Source organism: Rhinopithecus bieti, unplaced genomic scaffold (genome assembly GCF_001698545.2).
Source record: "Rhinopithecus bieti isolate Rb0 unplaced genomic scaffold, ASM169854v2 scaffold_15769, whole genome shotgun sequence".
NCBI classification, from domain to species: Eukaryota; Metazoa; Chordata; class Mammalia; order Primates; family Cercopithecidae; genus Rhinopithecus; species Rhinopithecus bieti.
In genome coordinates, this window is record NW_016809129.1 from 769,105 (window position 1) to 789,590 (window position 20,486).

The 20,486-nt window shown below is 37.2% G+C and overlaps 1 protein-coding gene across 1 annotated transcript in view; it reads right to left on the bottom strand.

Annotated features, from left to right (window-relative positions):
• Positions 1 to 4,669: 4,669 nt before the first annotated feature.
• Positions 4,670 to 20,486, bottom strand: part of SLCO1B1 (solute carrier organic anion transporter family member 1B1) — a 109,443-nt gene continuing 93,626 nt past the window's right edge. The window contains exon 16 of the mRNA XM_017888600.1: positions 4,670 to 9,372. Within this exon, the coding sequence (XP_017744089.1) occupies positions 9,162 to 9,372 (211 nt within the window). The 3' untranslated portion in view covers positions 4,670 to 9,161. The remainder of the gene's footprint in view (positions 9,373 to 20,486) is intronic.

Below are 20,486 nucleotides of genomic sequence, written 5' to 3' on the forward strand. Positions count from 1 at the left end.
AACTAATTCATTTTATGAGAAATTCTTCTTCATTAAGCATGATATCTTATCTAAATATATATCTAATGAGTAGAGAAAGGCATGAATTATTTTTGTGTATTTTTCTTTAGTCTGTAAGCGTATTATGGGAGACTAGGTCAAAAGCCATGCTGTACATGGATTGAAAGTTTTGGAATTTCATTATAGACTGAAGATTACAGTCACAGTTCCTGAATATTTTCTTCCAATGAGATCAATAGATGATTTATCATATCTAGCTTATTAGGATTCAAAGTAACTCAAAATTAAATGTTCTCTTAGAATCATACAGATATTCTTCTACAGTTGAGGTGTTATGCCCAGACCGTTTATTCCCCGAAGAAGACCACCAGAGTCCAGAGTCAAAGCCAAGCGGCAAGGATCTTTACCGCAAGTTCGAACTTGATCCCTCCGTTCCACAACATACAAGAGGGCCCCGAACAATGCGTGCGCTCGCTTTTTATAGCCCGATGTAAATAGGACTTGTAAGATTACAGAGGAACAAGGGAATTCTTTAGGTTACAGCATTACAATTGGTTAACATATTAAGTATACATTTAGCGGTGATCTATTGGTTCCCATGCTTTCAGTAAAACTACAAACAGCTGTGTTGTTATCAGGGATTTTTTCCAGGTGGTGTTTTTCTAAAGTTGAGATATATGGTGGGACGTGTTTGTACTGGGCTCAGGAAGTTGAGAGATATGAGAGATATATGGTGTTTGTACTGGGCCCAGGAAATTGAGAGATATATGTTGTTTGTACTGGGCCCAGGACTGAGGAATGTGCCTGATTTCTTTCAGAGGCAATTGTCTGTCTGTCTCTTAAGGTTCTTACTAAGAGAAGAAAATACGGAATCCAGAAGCAAAATTATTAATTATGGCATTGAAGGATCACAGTAATAGTAAGAAAATTCATTCTCAGAAAATTAAAATGTGACAAAATATAAATTTAAGTTCTCAATTTATTGTGGAAGAATATGAATATCATTAAGTGTGTTTATAGTCTGTTACATATGAAAATGTGTTAAAAAGGCATACTTACCTGACAGCATAATATGTGAGGGGCCTCCAATTGAAAAGGAAAAGTAACTCAAGGCTTGCATTGCAATATAAATGTCAAATTTCCCTGCACAAGCATCACCTCTAGGGCATTCACCCAAAGAGACCGAGTAATTTCTGCTTTGGAGATCAAGTACTTCCACACAAGTACACTTATAAAACACCTAAAACAATAGTTCTGGAATTATTACACTTGAGTGCTAATTCAAAATGCATTTTCACACCCAATGGGGCTATAAATATATCCCATTGTATTTAAAGAATTCACATTCACTAAAACTCAAGTATTTAGTTAAAAATTCTAAAAATAGAGTTAATAAATGAAGAGTAAAATGTTTTCCTAGATTCCTTTCTATACAAGAAATTTTAATTCATTATTAACATTTAATTCACCCTTTCTTTTAAAATTACAAATTGAAGAAATTAGTATCTGAAACTCTGTATTTACTTTTTTTCATTAATATGAATTGTTTTAAATTCATATTAATGAAAAATTAATAATAATTCAATAGGGTATCAGTTGAAAGAAATTTCTAAGAAGCAAAGCATTCAAGATGTGGCCTGGCTATTTCTAATAGCCTATACATAGATATGGGAGCAAATAAATAATTTAGGGAGCAAATAAATAATTTAAAGTTGGAGCTTATATTTAAAAGGGAAGCAGAGTGTAAAAGTTTGGAAAATGTGAAAAACTAGCAGCCTAGCCATGTGGTAAAGATAAAAAAAAAAAAAGGTTTTTGTGGGGAGATAAATGCAAGCATGTTGCAAACACTTATTAGAGATATTAGCATGACTAAAGGAGAGTCAAGTGCTAACATCCAAGACAATGGATAAAGGGCCTAAAGTCATTTCTGAGATCCTCTAGGCCGCCTCTCCCTAGAGACCTAAGAGAAAAGAAAGCAGTTTTCTGAACCAGGCCCATGGCCTTGTTTTCATGAGCAGCCTTGAGGGACTGATTCTGTGTCCTGGCTGCTCTGGTTCCAGCCTCAGCTCAAAGGGACTCAGGTGCAGCTTGGGTCACAGGTCCTGAGTGTGCAAGCCATAGATTTGTCAGTTTCCACGTGCTGTTAAGTCTGTAGATGCTCAGAATGCAAGCTTGAAGAAGGCCTGGGTAGTTTCCATCTAGATTTCAAAGGATGTATGGAAAAGCCTGCGTGCCCAGGTAAAAGCCTGCTACAGAGGTTAAACCCCTACAAACAAGCTCTACTAGGGAATGCTAGTGGTGTTAAAGTGCCCACATACAGTCCACCTGGGCACTTTGAGGAGCTATGGAAAACGGGCTGTTGTTCTCCAGACCCGAGAATGGTACAGCCAACAGAAGCTTGTGGCCTTAGTGTGGAACAGACTGAGGCACACAATTCCAACCCATCAGAGCAGCCACAAGAGATGCCCCCTGCAAAGCCACAGAAATGAAACTGCCTGAGGCCTTGGGAGTCAGCCTTTTGCACAAGTGTGCCCTATATGCAGAACATCAAGTCAAAGGAGATTATTTTGGAGCTTTAAGATTTAATGACTGCCCTGTTGAGTTCCAGACATGTGTGAGACCTATCGCCCCTTTCTTTTGCTTTATTTCTCCTTTTTGGAAAGGAAATGAATAACCCAATGCCTGTACTACTATTGTATTTTAGGAGTAACTAAATTAGTTTTAATTTCACAAGCTCATAGTGAGGCACTAAGTGGCTAAGTTGGCTGGACTTCCTGGGTCAATAGGGACTTCCCTAAGGGGATTTTCCCCTAACCCAAAATGAGTCATAGCGGCAAGCTAAGGGATTGAAACTTCAACCAATCATATAGGGAGTTTAAGCTCTAGCTGCAAGCCTGATGTTTTTAATCAATCAGGCCCACCAACCCACAAGTGGAGAGAAAATAAGCTAATTCTATAGGACAGAGAAAGGAAAACAGGAGAGGTCATAAGGGGATATAAGTATAAGACACCCAAGCCAGAAACAGCAACCCTTCTGGGTCCCCTTCCACTACATGGAAGCCGTACTTTCACTTTTGCTTTAATAAATCTTGCCGCCACACACTCTAGGTCTGTGCGTTTCTCTTATCGAGCTATAACACTCGCCACTGCAGTCCACAGCTTCATTCCTTGAAGCCCGTGAGACCATGAACCCTTCCATCAAGAAAAACCTTCGATCGGGAGACTTCTTGTCTCAATAGTTGAAGGAACTCATCTCCAGAAGAGACTTTGAATTTTGGATCAGATTTTGATTTAGTTGATGCTGGAACTATTGAGAAAGGGTGATTATATTTTGCAATGTGAAAAGAATATGATGTTTTTTGGGGTGCAGGGACAGAATGACATAGTTTGGATGTTTGTCCCCTCCAAATCTCATGTTAATATGTTAAGAGAGGAGAAAGCAAAAAACCCAGCCAGGCAGCCAGTTAGGCTGCATCCTCAGTTGAATTCGGTTGAATTCCTTTCAAACAAAAGAACAGCCTGCAGCCACAAATAAGGGAACTTGCACAGAGGGGCTTGCCTAAGACATGCCCACAGCCACACAAATAAGAAAGGCTACACAGGCGACTTGCCCAGACATGTCTGCAATGGAAAATTGCATCCCCTGACACATGCGAAGTAAGGGGAACAAAGGAATATGGAGCAACTCAAGCTAAGGGCCCACATGCACACTAAGAGGATGGGGTGGAGACACCGGAAAGTTGTGCCTTTGCGAATAAGATGCCCACCCCTTATTTTTTTTATTTTTTTATAAAAGCTTTTGCATTCAACTGTAAAAACGGCAACACTCTTCCAGGCCCCCTCTTCACAGCAGAGAGCTTTCTACTTTAGCTTATTAAGCTTCCACTCCAACATCACCCTTGGTGTCTGCACTCCTTAACTTTGCTGGTGCTGAGACAAAGAACTCCTGGTACTACCTTAGGCAACAAGAGACTGGTACATTGTGGTGCATTGGAGAGACTGCATCAGTGTGATTTTCAGTGTTGCAGGTGGGGATTGGTTGGAGATGAATAGATCATGGAATTTGATCCCTCATAAATAGACTAGCACCATCACTTAGTAATCAGTCAATTCTCACACAGTTAATTTACATCAGATCTGGTTGCTTAAAAGTCTGGGATTTCTCCTCTTCTCTCCCTTTTGCACCTGTTGTCACCATGTGACATGCAGGCTTCTTCTATCACTTTCCACCATGATTGTAAGCTTCCTGAGGCCTCACTAGAAGCAGATGCCACTATCATGCTTTCTGTAAAGTCTGCAGAACCATGACCTGATTAAACCTCTTTTCTTCATAAATTACTTAGTGTCAGATATTTATTCATAGAAAAGCAATTACACTAATACTTGAAGTATGTTACTTCAATGAATAATTTCAACTGTAATGGGAATGGGAAGATGCAAGCTCTATTCCATCAGTCTGTTTTGTGCTTGTGGCTCTCTCACTTCCACTCACAGAGTCATTTTTGTCCATTTTTTCAATAGGAATTTTGGACATTCTTTTCAAGGAGTTGAGTCTGGTGTAAATATTCTCAGGACCAGGCAAAATTTGAGAATATTTCCTTCTTAGGATTATTTAGACACTTCTAATCACAAAGAGATTGTGTTGTTTTTAATTATTTTATTTGTGGTTACATAGTAGATATGTATATTAATGGGGTATATGAAATATTTTGATACAGGCATGCAATGTAAAATAAGCACATCATGGAAGATTATTAAAATAATCTTGAAAAAATTCTTAAACAAATGGTAATCTATGGGATACAGGAAAAGCAGTGCTAACAGGGAAGTTTATAGCTATAAGTGCCTACACCACAGGTGTTTTCTTGTTGTTCTGTGGTCTTTTCATCCTTCTTTCTTTCTTCCTATCTTCCTCAAGTGCAGGTGATTTTCTTTGGTGATATAATTTATATTTTGCTTTTTATTTTTTGTGCATCTATTGTATGTTTTGTTGGTTTGGGGTTACCATGAGGCTCGCACGTACTATCTTATAACTCATTATTTTTAACCTAATAACAATTTAACACTACTTACATGAACAAACAAGCAAAATCAAAGTAATAAAACTCTACGCCTTAACTTTATCTCCATGATTTTAACTTTTTCTTGTTTCTATTTATAGCTTACCGTACCATGTCCTGAAAAGTTGTTGAAGTTATATTTTTGATTGGTTCATCATTTAGTGTTTCTACTTAGAATAATAGATCACATACCACAGTTATGGTGCTATGACATTATGTTATGCTGCATACTTACTATTAGCAGTGACTTTTGTACCTTTAGGTGATTATTTATTTTTCAATAATGTTCTTTTCTTTCCATTTGAAGCACTTCCTTTAGTATGTCTTACAGGATGGGTCTGGTATTGATGACATTCCTTAGCTTTTGTTTGTCTCGCTAAGTCTCCATTTCTTCTTCATGTTTGAAAGGTGTTTTTCCTGGATATATTATTCGAGGGTAAAAGTGTTTTATTGTTTTTTGTTTTTTTCCTTCAGCACTCTAAATATGTTATGCCATGCGTGCCTGTAAGGTTTCCAGTAAAAACTCCGCTGCCAGAATTTCGGAGTGCTGCTCTATCTTAATTATCTTGCTGCTTTGAGGATCCTTTTTTTATCTTTGACCTTTGAGAGTTTGATTATTAAATGCTTTGAGGTAGTCTTCTTTGGATTACATCTGCTTGGTGTTCTACAACCTTCTTGTACTTGGATATATCTTTCTCTAAGCTTGATAAGTTATCTGGTATTATTCCTTTGAATACACTTTCTACCCCATCTCTTTCTCTACCTCCTCTTTAGGGCCCATAACAGATATGCTTTTTTGGGTCTATTTTCCATGTTGTGTAGGCTTGTTTTATTGTTTTATGTGCTTTTTTTTCCTTCATCTCCTCTGACTGTGTATTTTCAAATAACCTGTCTTCAAGTTCACTAATTCTTTGTTTTGCTTGATAAATTCTGCTATTAAAGGATTCTTATTCATTCTTCAGTATACCAATTGTATTTCTCAGCTACAGAATTTCTACTTCATTATTTTCAATTATTTCAATGTCCTTGTTAAATTTATCTGATAAGATTATGAATTCCTTCTTTGTATTATCTTGAATTTCTGTGAGTTTCCTCAAAACAGCTATTTTGAATTCTCTGTCTGAAAGCTCACATATCTCTCTCCAGGAATGGTTCCTGGTGCCTTATTTAGTTCACTTGGTGAGGTCATGTTTTCCTGGATGGTGTTGATACTAGTAGATATTTGTCGGTCTGGGCATTGAAGAGCAAAGTATTTATTGTAGTCTTGGCTGTTTGGCTGTTTGGGCTTATTTGCAGCTATCCTTCTTGGGAAGGGTTTCCAGGCATTTAAAAGAAGTTGATTATTGTGATATAAGCTGTGTCTGCTTTAGGGAGGACCCCAAGCCCAGTAATGCTGAGGTTTTTGCAGACTCGTAGAGGTACCACCTTAATGGTCTTGAACAACGTCCAGGAGAATTGTCTGGATTTCCAGGCAGAGATTCTTGTTCTATTGGTATTTTCTCCCAAACATACAGTCTCCTTCTCTGTTCTGAACCAACTAAATCTAGGTTTGGAGTGGCATGAGCAGCTCTGTGGCCTCCAGAACTATGATAACATTGGGTTACACCTGAAGCCAGCACATTTCTGAGTCTTGCCCAAGGTCTGCTATAATTACTCCCTGACTACTGCCCATGTTTGCCCATGGGGCTCTACAATCAGCAGGCAGCAAAGCCAGCAAGGCCTGTGTCCTTTCTTTCAGGGTAGTGAGGTCCCCTAGGCCCCAGAGGTGCCATCCAGGAGTCAGAGACTAGAAGCCAAAACTCGTAAAGGCTACCTGGTGTTCTATCATATAGTGGCTGAGGTGTCACTCAAACCACAAGACAGTCTTTCCCATTCTTCCCTCACATTTCCAAATACAGGGGAGCCTCAACCCATAGCCACAACCACTTCAGGCCCACAGGGAGTACTGCCAGACTACTGCCAATGTTTCCTTAAGGCCCAAGGGCACTTTAATCAGCTTCTATTGAATTCTGCCTGACCTGGGATTCAACCTGCAGGACAGTGGGCTCCTCTCTGGCCAAGGGCAAGTTCAGAAAATGCTATCCAAGAGTCAAGTCCTGGAACCAGGGACCTCAAGAGTCTGCTTAGTGTGTTAACCCCTGTGATCTCTCTGGTATGTGAAGCCAGCAAGACTTGGAGACTCACCCAAGGCTCTCAGTGTAGTATCTGGGTATCAATATTATTGTTTATTGTTGATTAATGAGACATACCAGTCTGATGATTGATTTTCATTTTACCAAAGCAATTTATGCACAAATTGTAAAATAAGATTACATCAAAATCTCATATTGAAAATAAGTTTTTCTCTGCTTGTTATTACTGCTTTCTGGAGGCAAGCATTTACAACTCTTTTTAGCTATTTCTTCTGTTTACCTCCATATTTCTAATACTTTTAAGTACAGATTGATCCTGTGATCCTGCTAGTTTTTATTCCTGAAATACTTCATTTTATTCAACTTCACTTTATTGCACTTCACATATTTTGGTGTTTTTTGTTTTTTTCAAATTGAAAGTTTGTGGCAATCCTGCATCAAACAAGTCTATTGACATCAGTTTTTCAAAAATATGTGCTCACTTTGTCTCTGTGTCACATTTTGCTAATTCTCACAATATTTCAGACGTCTTCATTGTTATTGTATCTGTGATAGTGACCTATGGTTAGTGATCTTTGATGTTACTATTGTAATTGATTTGACTTGCCACTATCCATGCCCATATAATATGTGGAACTTAATCAATAAAATTGTGTGTGTTCTGAATGCTCCGCCAACCAGCTATTGTTACATCTCTCTCCTTGGGCCTTCCTATGTCCTGAGACAGAACAACATAGAAATTAAGACAATTAATAACCTTACAATGACCTCTAGGTGTTTGAGTGAAAGAAAGAGTCACACATCTCTCATTTTAAATCAAATTTAAGAAATGATTAAGTTTAGTGAGGAAGGCATATCAAGAGCCAGGGTAAGTCAAAACTAAGCATGTTGCATTCAATAGTTAACCAAGTTGTGAATGCAAAAAGAAAGTACTTGAAGATAATTAAGAGTCCTACTTCAGTGAACACACAAATAATAACAAAGTGAAACACACTTATTGCTAATATGGAGAAAACTTCAGTAGCCTGGTTAGAAGATCAAAGCAGTCACAATGTTCCCTTAGGCCAAGTCTAATCTAGAGTAAGGTCCTACCTCTCTGTCATTCTATGATAACTAAGAGAGGTGGGAAAGCTGCAAAAGAAAAAATGCTGTAGAATTTAGTTCATGGGGTTTAAAAAAAGAAGCTGGTTTCATTACCTAAGTGCAAAGTGAAGAAGCAAGTGCTGATGTAGAAGGTGCAGCAAATGATCCAGGAAATCTAGCTAAGATGAGAGTGGCTACATTAGTCAAAATCAACTTTTCCTAATCCATTAAATCCAATAGAAATTTAACACATAATGTAATATGCTGTTTGACAATCACTGCTTGCAAATATTGGAATGTCTTTATTTCTTCATTAATATTTAAATGTATTCTAAATTTACTTGACCAAAATAATTATACATTAAGAAAGTCTGTGAAATATATAATTTTATGTGAATAACAGATATTATTGTAGCATGCATCCAGGCTAGACTTCAGGCCTCAGTATTACAGTTCAAACTGCACATTTGTTTGTTTAATAAAAAATAGACATTAGGCATTTCTTTTTACTTAGGATATTAATCTACCTCCTTCTTTTTAACCTCTACCTGTATTCTACTCATTTGTTTTATTAAGAATTACAATTACTTGAACAAGTATTTTTTCTTTTATTACACAATAACCATGCCTCTTACTTTAAATTTGTATGGATCTCATAGTCTAGCCTTAACCACAAATACATAGCTATAACATAACAATGAGTACTCTCATTTTTTCTACATATAGTTTGTTTTATTATAAATTCATAGGCTTATTAATACTTTCACCATAAAAGATGTGGAAATTCTCAGTGAAAGGACCAGGCACTCCTCAAAAATAACATCTTACTGAATCAATGCAATGCTGTTTGGAAACACAGAAGCAGAAGTGGCTTTTTTTTCTCCCCTTAATAATGTGTTTCACTATCTGCCCCAGCGGAAGGGACAACATCTTTATTGTTATTTAAGGATTCTAAGTTTGCTTCATCCATGACACTTCCGTTTTCTGATGCATTGATATCTTTCTCTTGAAATTTTTTCTTCATGGCATAAATTAATATAATATATAAAACAAGTGATGAGACTCTTAACACTGAAGATAAGCCCAAGTAGACCTTTCTGTGGAAACAGACAAAATAGAACAATAAATCATTTTAAATCGTGTATAATAACTTACAACATTTCCTTCAGTATCCGGATCCTAAAGAAAAAAATAAAATTAGAGATAAAATATTAAGACAATAATTCTAATAATTATTTGTATTGGGGCATAATGATAGATATTTTATTATTGTAATAGGGTTATGAAGCCATAGAAACTATGCTCCAGTTGCCTCTGGCCTTCTTCATAGCAGGAGAAAAATATACAACCCAAGCCCTCTTAAGCTATCCCACCCCACCTACAGCTGGGAGGAGAAACTGAGAAGTATGTTTGAAATTTATAATCCAGAGGTTACTGGATTATAACTAAAATAATTAAACCTAAATATAGGCCTGTAGAATGCTATCCCTTCTCCAGCACCTCACGCCCTTTTAATAAAGGCTTATCAAAGCAGTTCCTTTTACCCAATGCATTATGCTTAACTGTAATGAAAAAAATTGCCAGTCATACCAAAAGTGAAAAAAACTTAGATTGAAAAGAGTAAGTAAGCTTAAAACCAGATCTAGATATGTCAGGGATGTGGAAATTTTCAAAATGGAATTTAAAACAACTATGATTAATATGTTAAGGGTTCTAATCAATAAAGTAGACAGCATTCAAGAACAGATGGGCAATGTAAGTATAAAATAAAATTTTAAGACTCCAAGAAAATGCTAAAATAAAAAATTTTGTAGCAGAAATAAAGAATGCCTTTGATGGGTTTATTGTTAGGTAGAACACAGCTGACGAAGACTCTCTAATTTGAAGATATATCCATGAAAACCTCCAAAACTGAAAAGCAAAGAGAAACCAGACTAAAAAGCAAGCCAACTGATAGTATATAAACATTTTGAGACAATTATGTAAGTGGGTGTATGGAAAGATTAGAAGGAAAACAAAGAGAAAAGGAGCAAAATAAATATTTTTAAAAAATAATTACTGGCCAGGTGCAGTGGCTCACACCTGTAATCCCTGCACTTTGGGAGGCTGAGGCAGGAGGATCACTAGGTCAGGAGTTAGAGACCGGCGTGACCAACATGGTGAAACCCGTCTATACTGAAAATACAAGAACTAGCCAGGTGTGGTGGTGGGTGCCTGTTATCCCACCTCCTCAGGAGGCTGAGGCAGGAGAATCACTTGAACGAGGGAGGCAGGGGTTGCAGTGAGCCAAGATCATGCCATTGCACTCCAGCCTGGGCATCAGAGTGAGACTCCATCTCAAAAAAAGAGAGAAAATGTTACTAAGAATTTCTCTTAAATTAATGTCAGACACTAATCACAGATTCGGGAACCTTAGAATATGCTAAGAATTTATCCTTTGAGTTACAAACAATTCAACGACACTTCCTAAGTTATTTTAAAATATACAAATAAGTTATTATTGATCAGAAAAACTACATGTAGGTGTGTTATTTTCAAATTACAGAAAGTCAGAGATAAAGAAACTTTATCCTGAAACTAACCAGAAAGAAAAACAAATTTTATCTATGGGGAGAAAATATGTCAGGCTTCTCTTCAGAAACCATGCAAGCAAGAAGAGAGTGGAGTGAAATATTTAAAGTCTTAAGAGAAAAAAATCACCAACTTAAAATTCTGTACTCTGTGAAATTCTTTTAAAAGTAAAGTAGAAATAAAGACATTCTCAGACAAACAACACTTGAAGAAATGCTTTTCCAGCACATCTTCCTTGTAAGAAATGTTAAGAGAAGCTTTTTAGAGAGACTCATATAGGTCAGAAACTTGACATACACAAAGAAAGCTAAAATAAAAGTTTATAATTATACAGTCATATAAAATCAGAGTCATATAGACTATTCAGTTGACCACAACAGAAGAAAAAAGAATAGAAGACAAAAATAGGTCAAAGAACAAGTATAACTAATAGAAAATAGTAAAATTATGATCAACATTAGTCTAACAACATCAATCACTTTTAATGTCAATGATCTAAATCCACCAATTAAAAGACTGAGTTTGTTAAAGGATTGAAAAGAAGAAACAAACTATATGTAGTCTCTGAGAAATCTACTTTAAAGATGTATAGATTAAAAGTAATTAGATGCAGGAAGATATATCATGCTACCACAAAAATAAAAATAGTCAAGTTCTTTTCAAGATGGCTGACCAGGGACATCAAATTACAATTCTCCTCAGAAAGAAGATCAAGGTTACTGGTGAATAAGGAAGTTCCAAATGAAAAACTGAGGAAAGAGAGCCAGGAACTGTTAAAGTGCCCATAAGAAGAAGCTGTGGTGCAGTAAAGAAAAGCAGTAAAAGTCTGGCAATAATCAATCCCCAGAGAACCCTGTGAAAACATAGCTAAAAGTGCTTCTCTGCTCCCCTCACATGTCTGATAATCTGCTGACCACTAAATTGTTGGGAATTTCCTCTGCCCTCTTGACCCAGGGTAATGCTATTGGTAGCAATTTGGGAACTCCCCAGGGACAGACAACTGGGTGGCCAGCCTGCACAGGTACGGCTGCACCAACTTCCTATCTAAAGGAAGGAGGTGCCACACTGTTTGTGCATCTGTGGTATGCCACTGCCTTGCCTGAGGATTCTCCATCTTTGAGTCACCACACCACCAAATTCCTGGCAAACATATCCAACAAACTTCTCTGACTTTGGCAGGCACAGGGGTCAGTGGACTTTGGGGAAACAGCAGGACCTCTGGAGATCTAACTCTCAGTGTGTTCTTCCCCTAAGAGAGTGGGGACTGTAACCCACTATAGCTTTCCTTGGGACAAAGAGAACATGGGTACAGCAACAATTACTAAAGGAGGCAGTACCAACACTCAGGAATGAATCTGGGTAGATGGTGATTTCCCACCCTCTCCAGCGTACACTGTTGTGGATACAGCAGTGGTTCTTCCTGCTGAGGACTGGCATGTATGCACTCAGATGAAGCATCTTTTATGTTTTTTGCAGGAGTTGCAGCCCAGATAAAAGTGAACCTGCACTGCTTGGGCTTACATGAAGGGTGGGGTCCAGCTACCCCTCCCTACACATAACAGTAGTATCCTGGTAATGGAGGACAAACCGGTCATGGAGATGCCTGCTCTGGACTTGGGAAAGAGGCTCCACCCTGAATCCATTTTTATGATAGTCACTAGAGGGGCATGCCTGCAGCTGCACTATGGCCAGGAAACAGAGGACAAGGACTTTGTGGACTGAAGGTCACGAGCCCTGTAACAGGGGCATGAGAGTGAGGCAGATTATGTTTCTGCCAGCTGAGAATGAGAAACTGGTGGACCTCCCTGGCCCATTTCCACCAAATTTTACATATCCATACATGATTTCTTTATACCACATCCCATCAGGGCCAGGGAAAGTGCTTCAATTCAGTTTTGGTCTAACTGAGGACAAATTGGCTCTCACTCTTAAGTATCATCTACTGGATTGCAGCCTGAACTATCCACCAAATTAAAAACGTGCCACCAGAATAGCTTAGAGCTAGCCCCTAAGATAAAATTCCTGAGACCTCCATACCCTCACACCATAAGAGACAGTGTGTCAGATCATACATTCAATACATCATAACAACAAGTAACATCTAAGAAAACCACTGCACAGAATCTATCCACAACCAAGGGAACCCTACTAAGCCTTGGCCTTATGAAACCCAGAAATGAGGCCAAACCATCCTGCACAACATACACCACAGTCATATCCTCAAGGGAAGAAATAATAAAAAATTTAAAATGTCCTATTCAAACAACAGAAAATTCAAAATAACAAGTGCCAGCTTTCTCAAATGAGAAGCAATCAGCACAAGAACTCTGGCAGGACAAATAGCCAGAATATCTTGACAACTCCAGAGGGTCACACTAGCTCTCTAGCAATGGACATTAATCATATTGAAAAGTTTGAAATGACAGACAAAGAATTCAAAATATAAATTGCAAGAAAACTTAATAAGATCCAAGAGAAAGTTGAAAACCAATAAGTAAAACCAGAAAAACAATTTAGGATATGAAAGGTGAGATAGATATATTAAGAAAAAACCCAATAGAACTTCTGGAATTAAAAAAGTTACCAAAAGAATTCCGAAATACAGTTGGAAACTTTGACAATAAATTAGACTAAACATAAAAAATAATTAAAGGTATTTGTGATAGTTAATAATGAGTGTCAACTTGATTGGATTGAAGGATGCAAAGTATTCATCCCGGATGTGTCTGTGAGGGTGTTGCCAAAGGAGATTAACAATTGAGTCAGTGGGCTGGGAAAGGCAGAACTACCATTAATCTGAGTGGGCACCATCTAATTAGCTGCCAGCATGGCCAGCATATAAAGCAGGCAGAAAAACATGAAAAGACTAGACTGGCTTAGCCTCCCAGCCTACATCTTTCTCCCATGCTGGGTGCTTCCTGCCCTCAAACATCAAACTCCAAGTTTTTCAGCTTGGGACTTGAATTGGCTTCCTTGCTCCTCAGCTTATGGATGGCCTATTGTAAAACCTTGTGATCATGTGAGTTAATACTCCTTAATATGCTTCCATGTAATATATATATATATGATATATATGAGAGATATATATATGATTGTGTGAGTTAACACTCCTTAATATGCTCCTATATATACATAAAATCATATTATATATTCTGTTAGTTCTCTATATGTAGATTATATATAATATGATATATATGATATATATAATCTAGATATATAAAATTATATATATAATCTATGTATATCATATTTGATACATATATATTCTATTAGTTCTATCCCTCTAGATAACCCTGACTAATACAATCTCGAAACTGGTCTTTCAAATTAACACAGTCATAAAAAAAAAAAAAAAAAAAAAAAAAACAGAAGATAAAAAAATGAGTGATGCCTTTGAGAAATGTGGAGCTATTTAAAGAAACAAGACGTATGAATTATTAGCACTAATGAGAGAAAAGAAAAAGTAAGCAACTTAGAAAACACAGTTGTGGGAATAATTCAGAAATTAAAAAATAGTCTTGCTAGAGAGCTTCACATCCGTATACAAGAAATTCAGAGAACACCTATGAGATACTATACAAAACAACCATTCTAGAGGAATATAGTCATCAGATTGCCTATGTTCAGCATGAAAGAACAAATCTTAAAGGCAGCTAGAGAAAAGGGCCAAATTATTTATGAAGGAAATACCATTAGACTAAAGGTGAACTTCCCAGCTGACACACTGCAAGCTAGAAGAGATTGGGGGCTTATTGTTAGACCTACAAAATAATAATAATAATAATGACAGCCAAGAACCTCATAACCTCCCAAATGAAGATTTGTAAATAAAGTAGAAATAAAGTATTTCCCAGACCAGTAAACGCTAAGGAAATATGTCACCACCAGATCCGTTTTAGAAAAAATGCTCAAAGCGATTCAAAACAGGAAAGAAAGACCGATACTTGCTACCATAAAAGCACACATAATTAGAAAGCCTACAGATCCTATTAAGTAACTACACAATGGCATCTACAAAGCAACTAACAACAGTATGAGAGGTACAAAGTCTCACATATCAATATTAACTTTGAATGTAAATTGCCTAAATGCTTCATATAGGAGACATAGAGTAGCAAAGTGGATTTAAAGTAAAAAAAGACAACCTTCTGCTGCCCTTAAGGAATCCATCTCATATGTAAGGACACCCATAGACTTAAAGTAAAAGGATGAAGAAAGATCTGTCTTTCAAATGGAAAGCAAAAACAAGCTGAAATTCCTCTCTTTGTATCAAATAAAATAGACCTTAAACAAACAACAGTTTCAATAAAACCCAAATGAATGCATTATATAATGATAAGGCATTTAATTCAACAAGATTTAACTAATCTAAATATATACACACTCAATACTGAAGCAATCATATTTATAAAATAAATACTACCAGACCTAAGCAAAGAGATAGAAAGTAATACAATGAGAAATAAGCTTCCACACGAGACTGACAGCACTAGGCAGGCACAACATCAAGGCCAAAAGCTAAAAAAAAATTTCGACTTGAACTAGACTCTTTACCAAGTGGATCTAATAGATTTCTAGATAATACTTCACCCCAAAATCAGAGAAAATGAATTTTTTTATCTGTTTATAAAACATTCTCTAAAACTAACCACATTCTAAGTCATAAGTCAAGTCACAATACATTTTTTAAAATATCAGAATTATAACAAACATCTTCATGAACCACAGTGGAATAAAATAGAAATCAATATCAAGAGCAACTGTCAAAACTACACAATTACAAGAAACCTATATAACTTGGCCCTGAATTACTTTTGGGTAAATAACAAAATTAGGGCAGAACACAATTTTTTTGTTTTAAACAAATGAAAATCGAGACAAAGTATATTAAAACCTGTAGGATATAGCTTAAACAGCGTAAAGTGGAACGCTTATTGCACTAAATGCTCATGAAATTATCCCTGCAAAATTATAACTGAGACAATGAAAGAGATCTGATCTAACCAGCTCCATCTTGCTTCTATCCTCCAAGCTGTTCTTGTTCATTTCTGGGTGTAAGCCGAACTAATTCTGGGAGAAATTTAATTTACAGCTTCGAGTTTAAAACCAAGACAGTAACAGTCCTTTCCCAAAACAAACCAGCTTCTTGCCTGGGAAACAGACTACCTTTGTAGGACTAACAAATTAGCCAAAAGATTAGAAATTACGATTTAGGAGTAATGCATCTGGAGGCTACAAGATTCTGACTCTACCCAAATTGTTCCTGAGGCTAATAGCACTATTGAAAACCTAAGATCAATGCTTGATATATTTTGCAGATCCTGAAATTCACAGATGAGCTCACACCACCCAGACTGATAAACTGACTTATCTCAAGCTGTGGCCCCCTCCCAGGAAGTGATTCAGGACAGTATCAACACCCTATGATTTCATCTCTGGCCTGACCAATCAGAACTCTTGACTCACTGCCCCCCCCCCCCCAACCTACCCACCAAATTATCTTTAAAAACTCCAGTCCTCAAATTCTCAAAGAGAATGATTTGAGTAATAACAAAACTCTGGTGTCCTGCACAGCTGGCTCTGCATGAATTACTGTTTATTGCAATTCCTCTGTTTTGATTAGTAACGTCTTTCTTGATAAATAAGCTCTGTCTAGGCAGTGGGCGAGATGAACCCATTAGGTGGTTACACACTTGGGGTCTCATCTGGGATTGCTCTTGTGCCTACCTGCCCGTGGTTCAGTAGCCCTGCTCTGGTGATGGATCCAGAGGCCAACTCAAGCGACTGCCTAGTTCTCTTGGACTGTGGGCTGACTCTGGCACTGTCTCTACTGGCAGGGTGCTGCTGACCCAATGCGCATGAATTTAATTGCAATGGAGAAATAGTTCCTGGAAATAGTGTCTGTCTCTAAACTAATTTGGTGAGTATTCTAGGCATTGCCAACACCTCCTTCCTTCTCCCAATTGGTTTGGCTCATTTGGGGGTCATGATTTGGCTTCTTTAGGGGCCTTGGTTTGGCTCCTTTGGGGTCCTTGGTTTTTTTTTTTTTTGAGGTCTCAGTTCAGCTCCTTTGGAGGTGTTGGTTAGCTCTAATTAGTAGGAACAGTCTTGGTTCAGGAGATTTCTCTTCAATCAAAAAGATTTCAAGGAGATTTCTTAGGTGGAGAATAGAAGGTTCATTTGGGAGGAATACTCGGAATTCTTGGTTAGAAGTTTTGGTTTGGAAGGTCTTCTGTCTGTCTTGTTTTTGTTGTGTGTTTGTTTGTATATGTGGAGGAGACCTCTAAAGGAACTACTGATGGAAGTGTAGGCCATCTAACTCAGAAAACTCTCATTATCTGGTCACATTCAGTGAGTCCTGAAGGAAGCTCAAAAGGCTTGACTTGGGGTGACTGTCCACTTCTTCATCTTGCCCAGAGAACTGAATTCCCAGTTGGAGGTTATCTCGCCAAACCTTGAGTGGATCAAAGATGACAGGGACCAATGAAAGAAAGTTTGAGCCTTGCCAGGTCAATACTGGGTGCTGAATGAGGTGACAAATGTCTGTTTTGTTATGTGTATTTTGCTAGGCAGGGGTGGAAAAATGTTAATTTGATTCCTCATGAAGCCCACTGGGCAGCATCTTGCAAAAATGAGAAGCTTTTGCCTATGGTTTTACAAAACAGAAAAGGATAATTTTCTTTTATAAAGTGGCTTGGCCCCCAAAGCTACAGTGCGATGAGTAGGGTCATCAAAAGCCACTTCGTTCTTCTGGAAGTGCAGAGAAAGTGAACCCGGAAACGTGGCATGCTGGCAAAAGGGGTAAAAATTTCTTACCAGCCAAGCTTCTGGTCTCTGTCTCTGTCTTTCTCTCTCTCTCTCTCTCTCACTCTCTCACTCTGTGTGTGTGTAGTCTGATTAATAGAAAAATGAATTTTTCAGACTAGTCTTAGGCTTTAGCAAATCTGGTGTACTTTGTCCTAAGAATTTGTCTTTTAGTGTTGTTCTGTAATGGAGAGGGGTATCATGGGAAAGAATACAGAAAGTAGCCTTAGGATTCCTATAAGCCCACTTTTTAAGCCAGCCTTTCAGGCTGGTCAGCTACAAATTTTGCTGTGTGTTTCTGAAACCTATACTGGATGAGATTTCCCTCTCATCTTGTTTTATGTCCTTGGGAGCTTGACCTTGTAACCATGTGGCAGTACTTACTCTTGGTCTCTGCCATCTAGAGGACAGGAATTTTGTGGTTAATGGTAGCCCTAAAAATTATCTTGAACAGTTAAAAGCCTTTGCAAGCTTGAAATTGGTTGCACTAAAATCCTTCTAGGAAAGGTAATGAAGACTAACCAATGCTGTAGCTCAGAAACTAAGGGTTTGTCTTTTCACAATGGTGGCCTGGGACTCAATTCTTGGCCCAGGGAATGAGTGCTTTCTGATTTGATATTCTTGTGACTTTTGCCATTTGTTGATTCTCTCCTTCTCCATGACCAACTTCTGGCTTCCCTTCTTGAATTTTCGTTTCTCTGAGTTACCTTTGAAGATTCTAGATCTTGTAAAAACTGCTCACTACCTATTTGAAAATACCTCATACACTCATGGTTAAGTTACAACCTTAGTTCAGGCTTATTTATTTCACCTAGGAGATTACTATTTGCAAAGAAGTTCAAAAGCCAGAAATATTGGCTGTTTGGCCTTGCTAAAGTCAGATAACAAGAGATATAAAGGAATTCTTTTTTAAAGGGCACTATGGCTAAAAGTTACCTTAACTAAAAATGGATATCCAAGTGCTCTCCCTCTCTCTTTTTCTCTCTCTCTCTCCACACACATACATATATACATATGTGTGTGTATATATATACACACATATATACGTATATGTGTATATATGTGTCTGTGTGTGTGTGTGTATATATGTGTGTGTGTGTATGTGTGTGTGTGTGTGTGTATATGTGTGTGTGTGTGTATGTGTGTGTGTGTATATGTGTGTGTGTGTATATATGTGTGTGTGTGTGTGTATATATATATGTGTGTGTGTGTGATATATGTGTGTGTGTGTGTATATATATATACACACAAGGCCTTTGTGCTTTTTCTCTTCTTGGATCTTGTTTTTTGAGAATAACTTTTTGTTTGTTTATTTTTTTCTCACTTAAGTGAATTATTTCCTCAGTCTGTCTTTTTGCTACTCTTGATGCCCACATGAAAGTTACTAAGTTAATTTCTGACAGACTAGGACTCCTTGGGAAAAATGGGGGGTACCGTTTTGGGGAAAAAGCTCTGTTTTCCTCTTAGAACCCCAGGCATTGAAGGAGAATAGTACTCTCTCAAAATCAAGAGTTCTGCTCTGTTTTACATTATGTTACCTGTTGTTTTTGCCTTCCAACTGTGCCTGCTTATTAGGCCCTAGAAACTGCTTGCTTTCCTGGCCCTTTACCTCAAAGGGTTCCATGCTGAAGCCACTAATTCAATGAAGAAACTGGTTAATAAAATATCTTGCAAGTACTGAATCTTTTTCTGTCTTTTTGTGTATTTATATGTGTTGTGTGTGACATTTATATATAAAAGAGCTCTGATTAATTGGCTTAAAAACTAAGCACTTAACTCAAATATTTTGTCAGAGAAATAGATACTTTAATGCCTTTTGGTTCACATGACTTTAGTAATCTTTGGGAAATAAAAACAGCTATAAAGATGATTGGCAAAATAAAAATGTCTTCAAAATTTCGACATTTGATTGCTTTAGAACCATTAGATTCTAGGTAAGGCCTGAGGGACATGTTGAGTTAGCCATGCTACTTAGCTATTCTGGAAAGAGTCAGACCTTATTTGCACTTCTGTCTGGTGTCCTAGGCTCCATACCAAGGACATAATTGAAATTACTAATTATCAGGGTTTTCACCAAAAATAAAAGTTGCTGAGTTAATATTGAAACATGGAATTAAGATTACTGGAGTAATAGTTTTTCATGCAAAGTGTGTAAGGAAAGCAAACTGTGTTTTTGGTAAAAGATTATAAGAAGGCTTAGAAATGTTGTTTTTGCCTAGTTTAGAGGGCTAAAGGGATGTCTTAAGTTAGAATACAACTAAAAGTTTGAGCAACTTGTGAAAAGTTTGTGAAAAATTAATCTTGTAAAGGAAATTCTGTGTGTAAACTGTAGCTAAGTTAAAGGGTATTATTCAGTTTTCCATAAATTGAACTTTGTAATAAAAGTATGACAGGGTTTTCTTAAAGCATTGTTCTGCTGTTTAACAAATAAAAATGGTAAAGGGATATAATAAGCTTATGAGAATGTTACCATATGCTCAAACTAACTAAAAGTTATATACCTTGGTTTATAGGGTTTTTTTTTTTTTTTAAAGAATTGGGTTTAACATTAATAGTACACTATGCAAGGGTGAAATTTGACGTTCTCTTCTGAACAAAATTTTTGTGTAATATTAAAAGATAATGAAAGGATTTTGTTTGTCTCTTTGGGTACATGGTAGGAAAAAGGAAAGAGGGGAGAGGAAAGAAACAGATTCAGGTGGACTTATGCTGTTTTTATTGGGTCTTGTTGTTTAGAAAGATAATTCTCTCCTATATCAATGAGTGCAGGTTTTTGTCTTTTTAAAATTTTTTGAGTTACCAATTTGACTAAATAACCTGTGATACTATTTTGTGA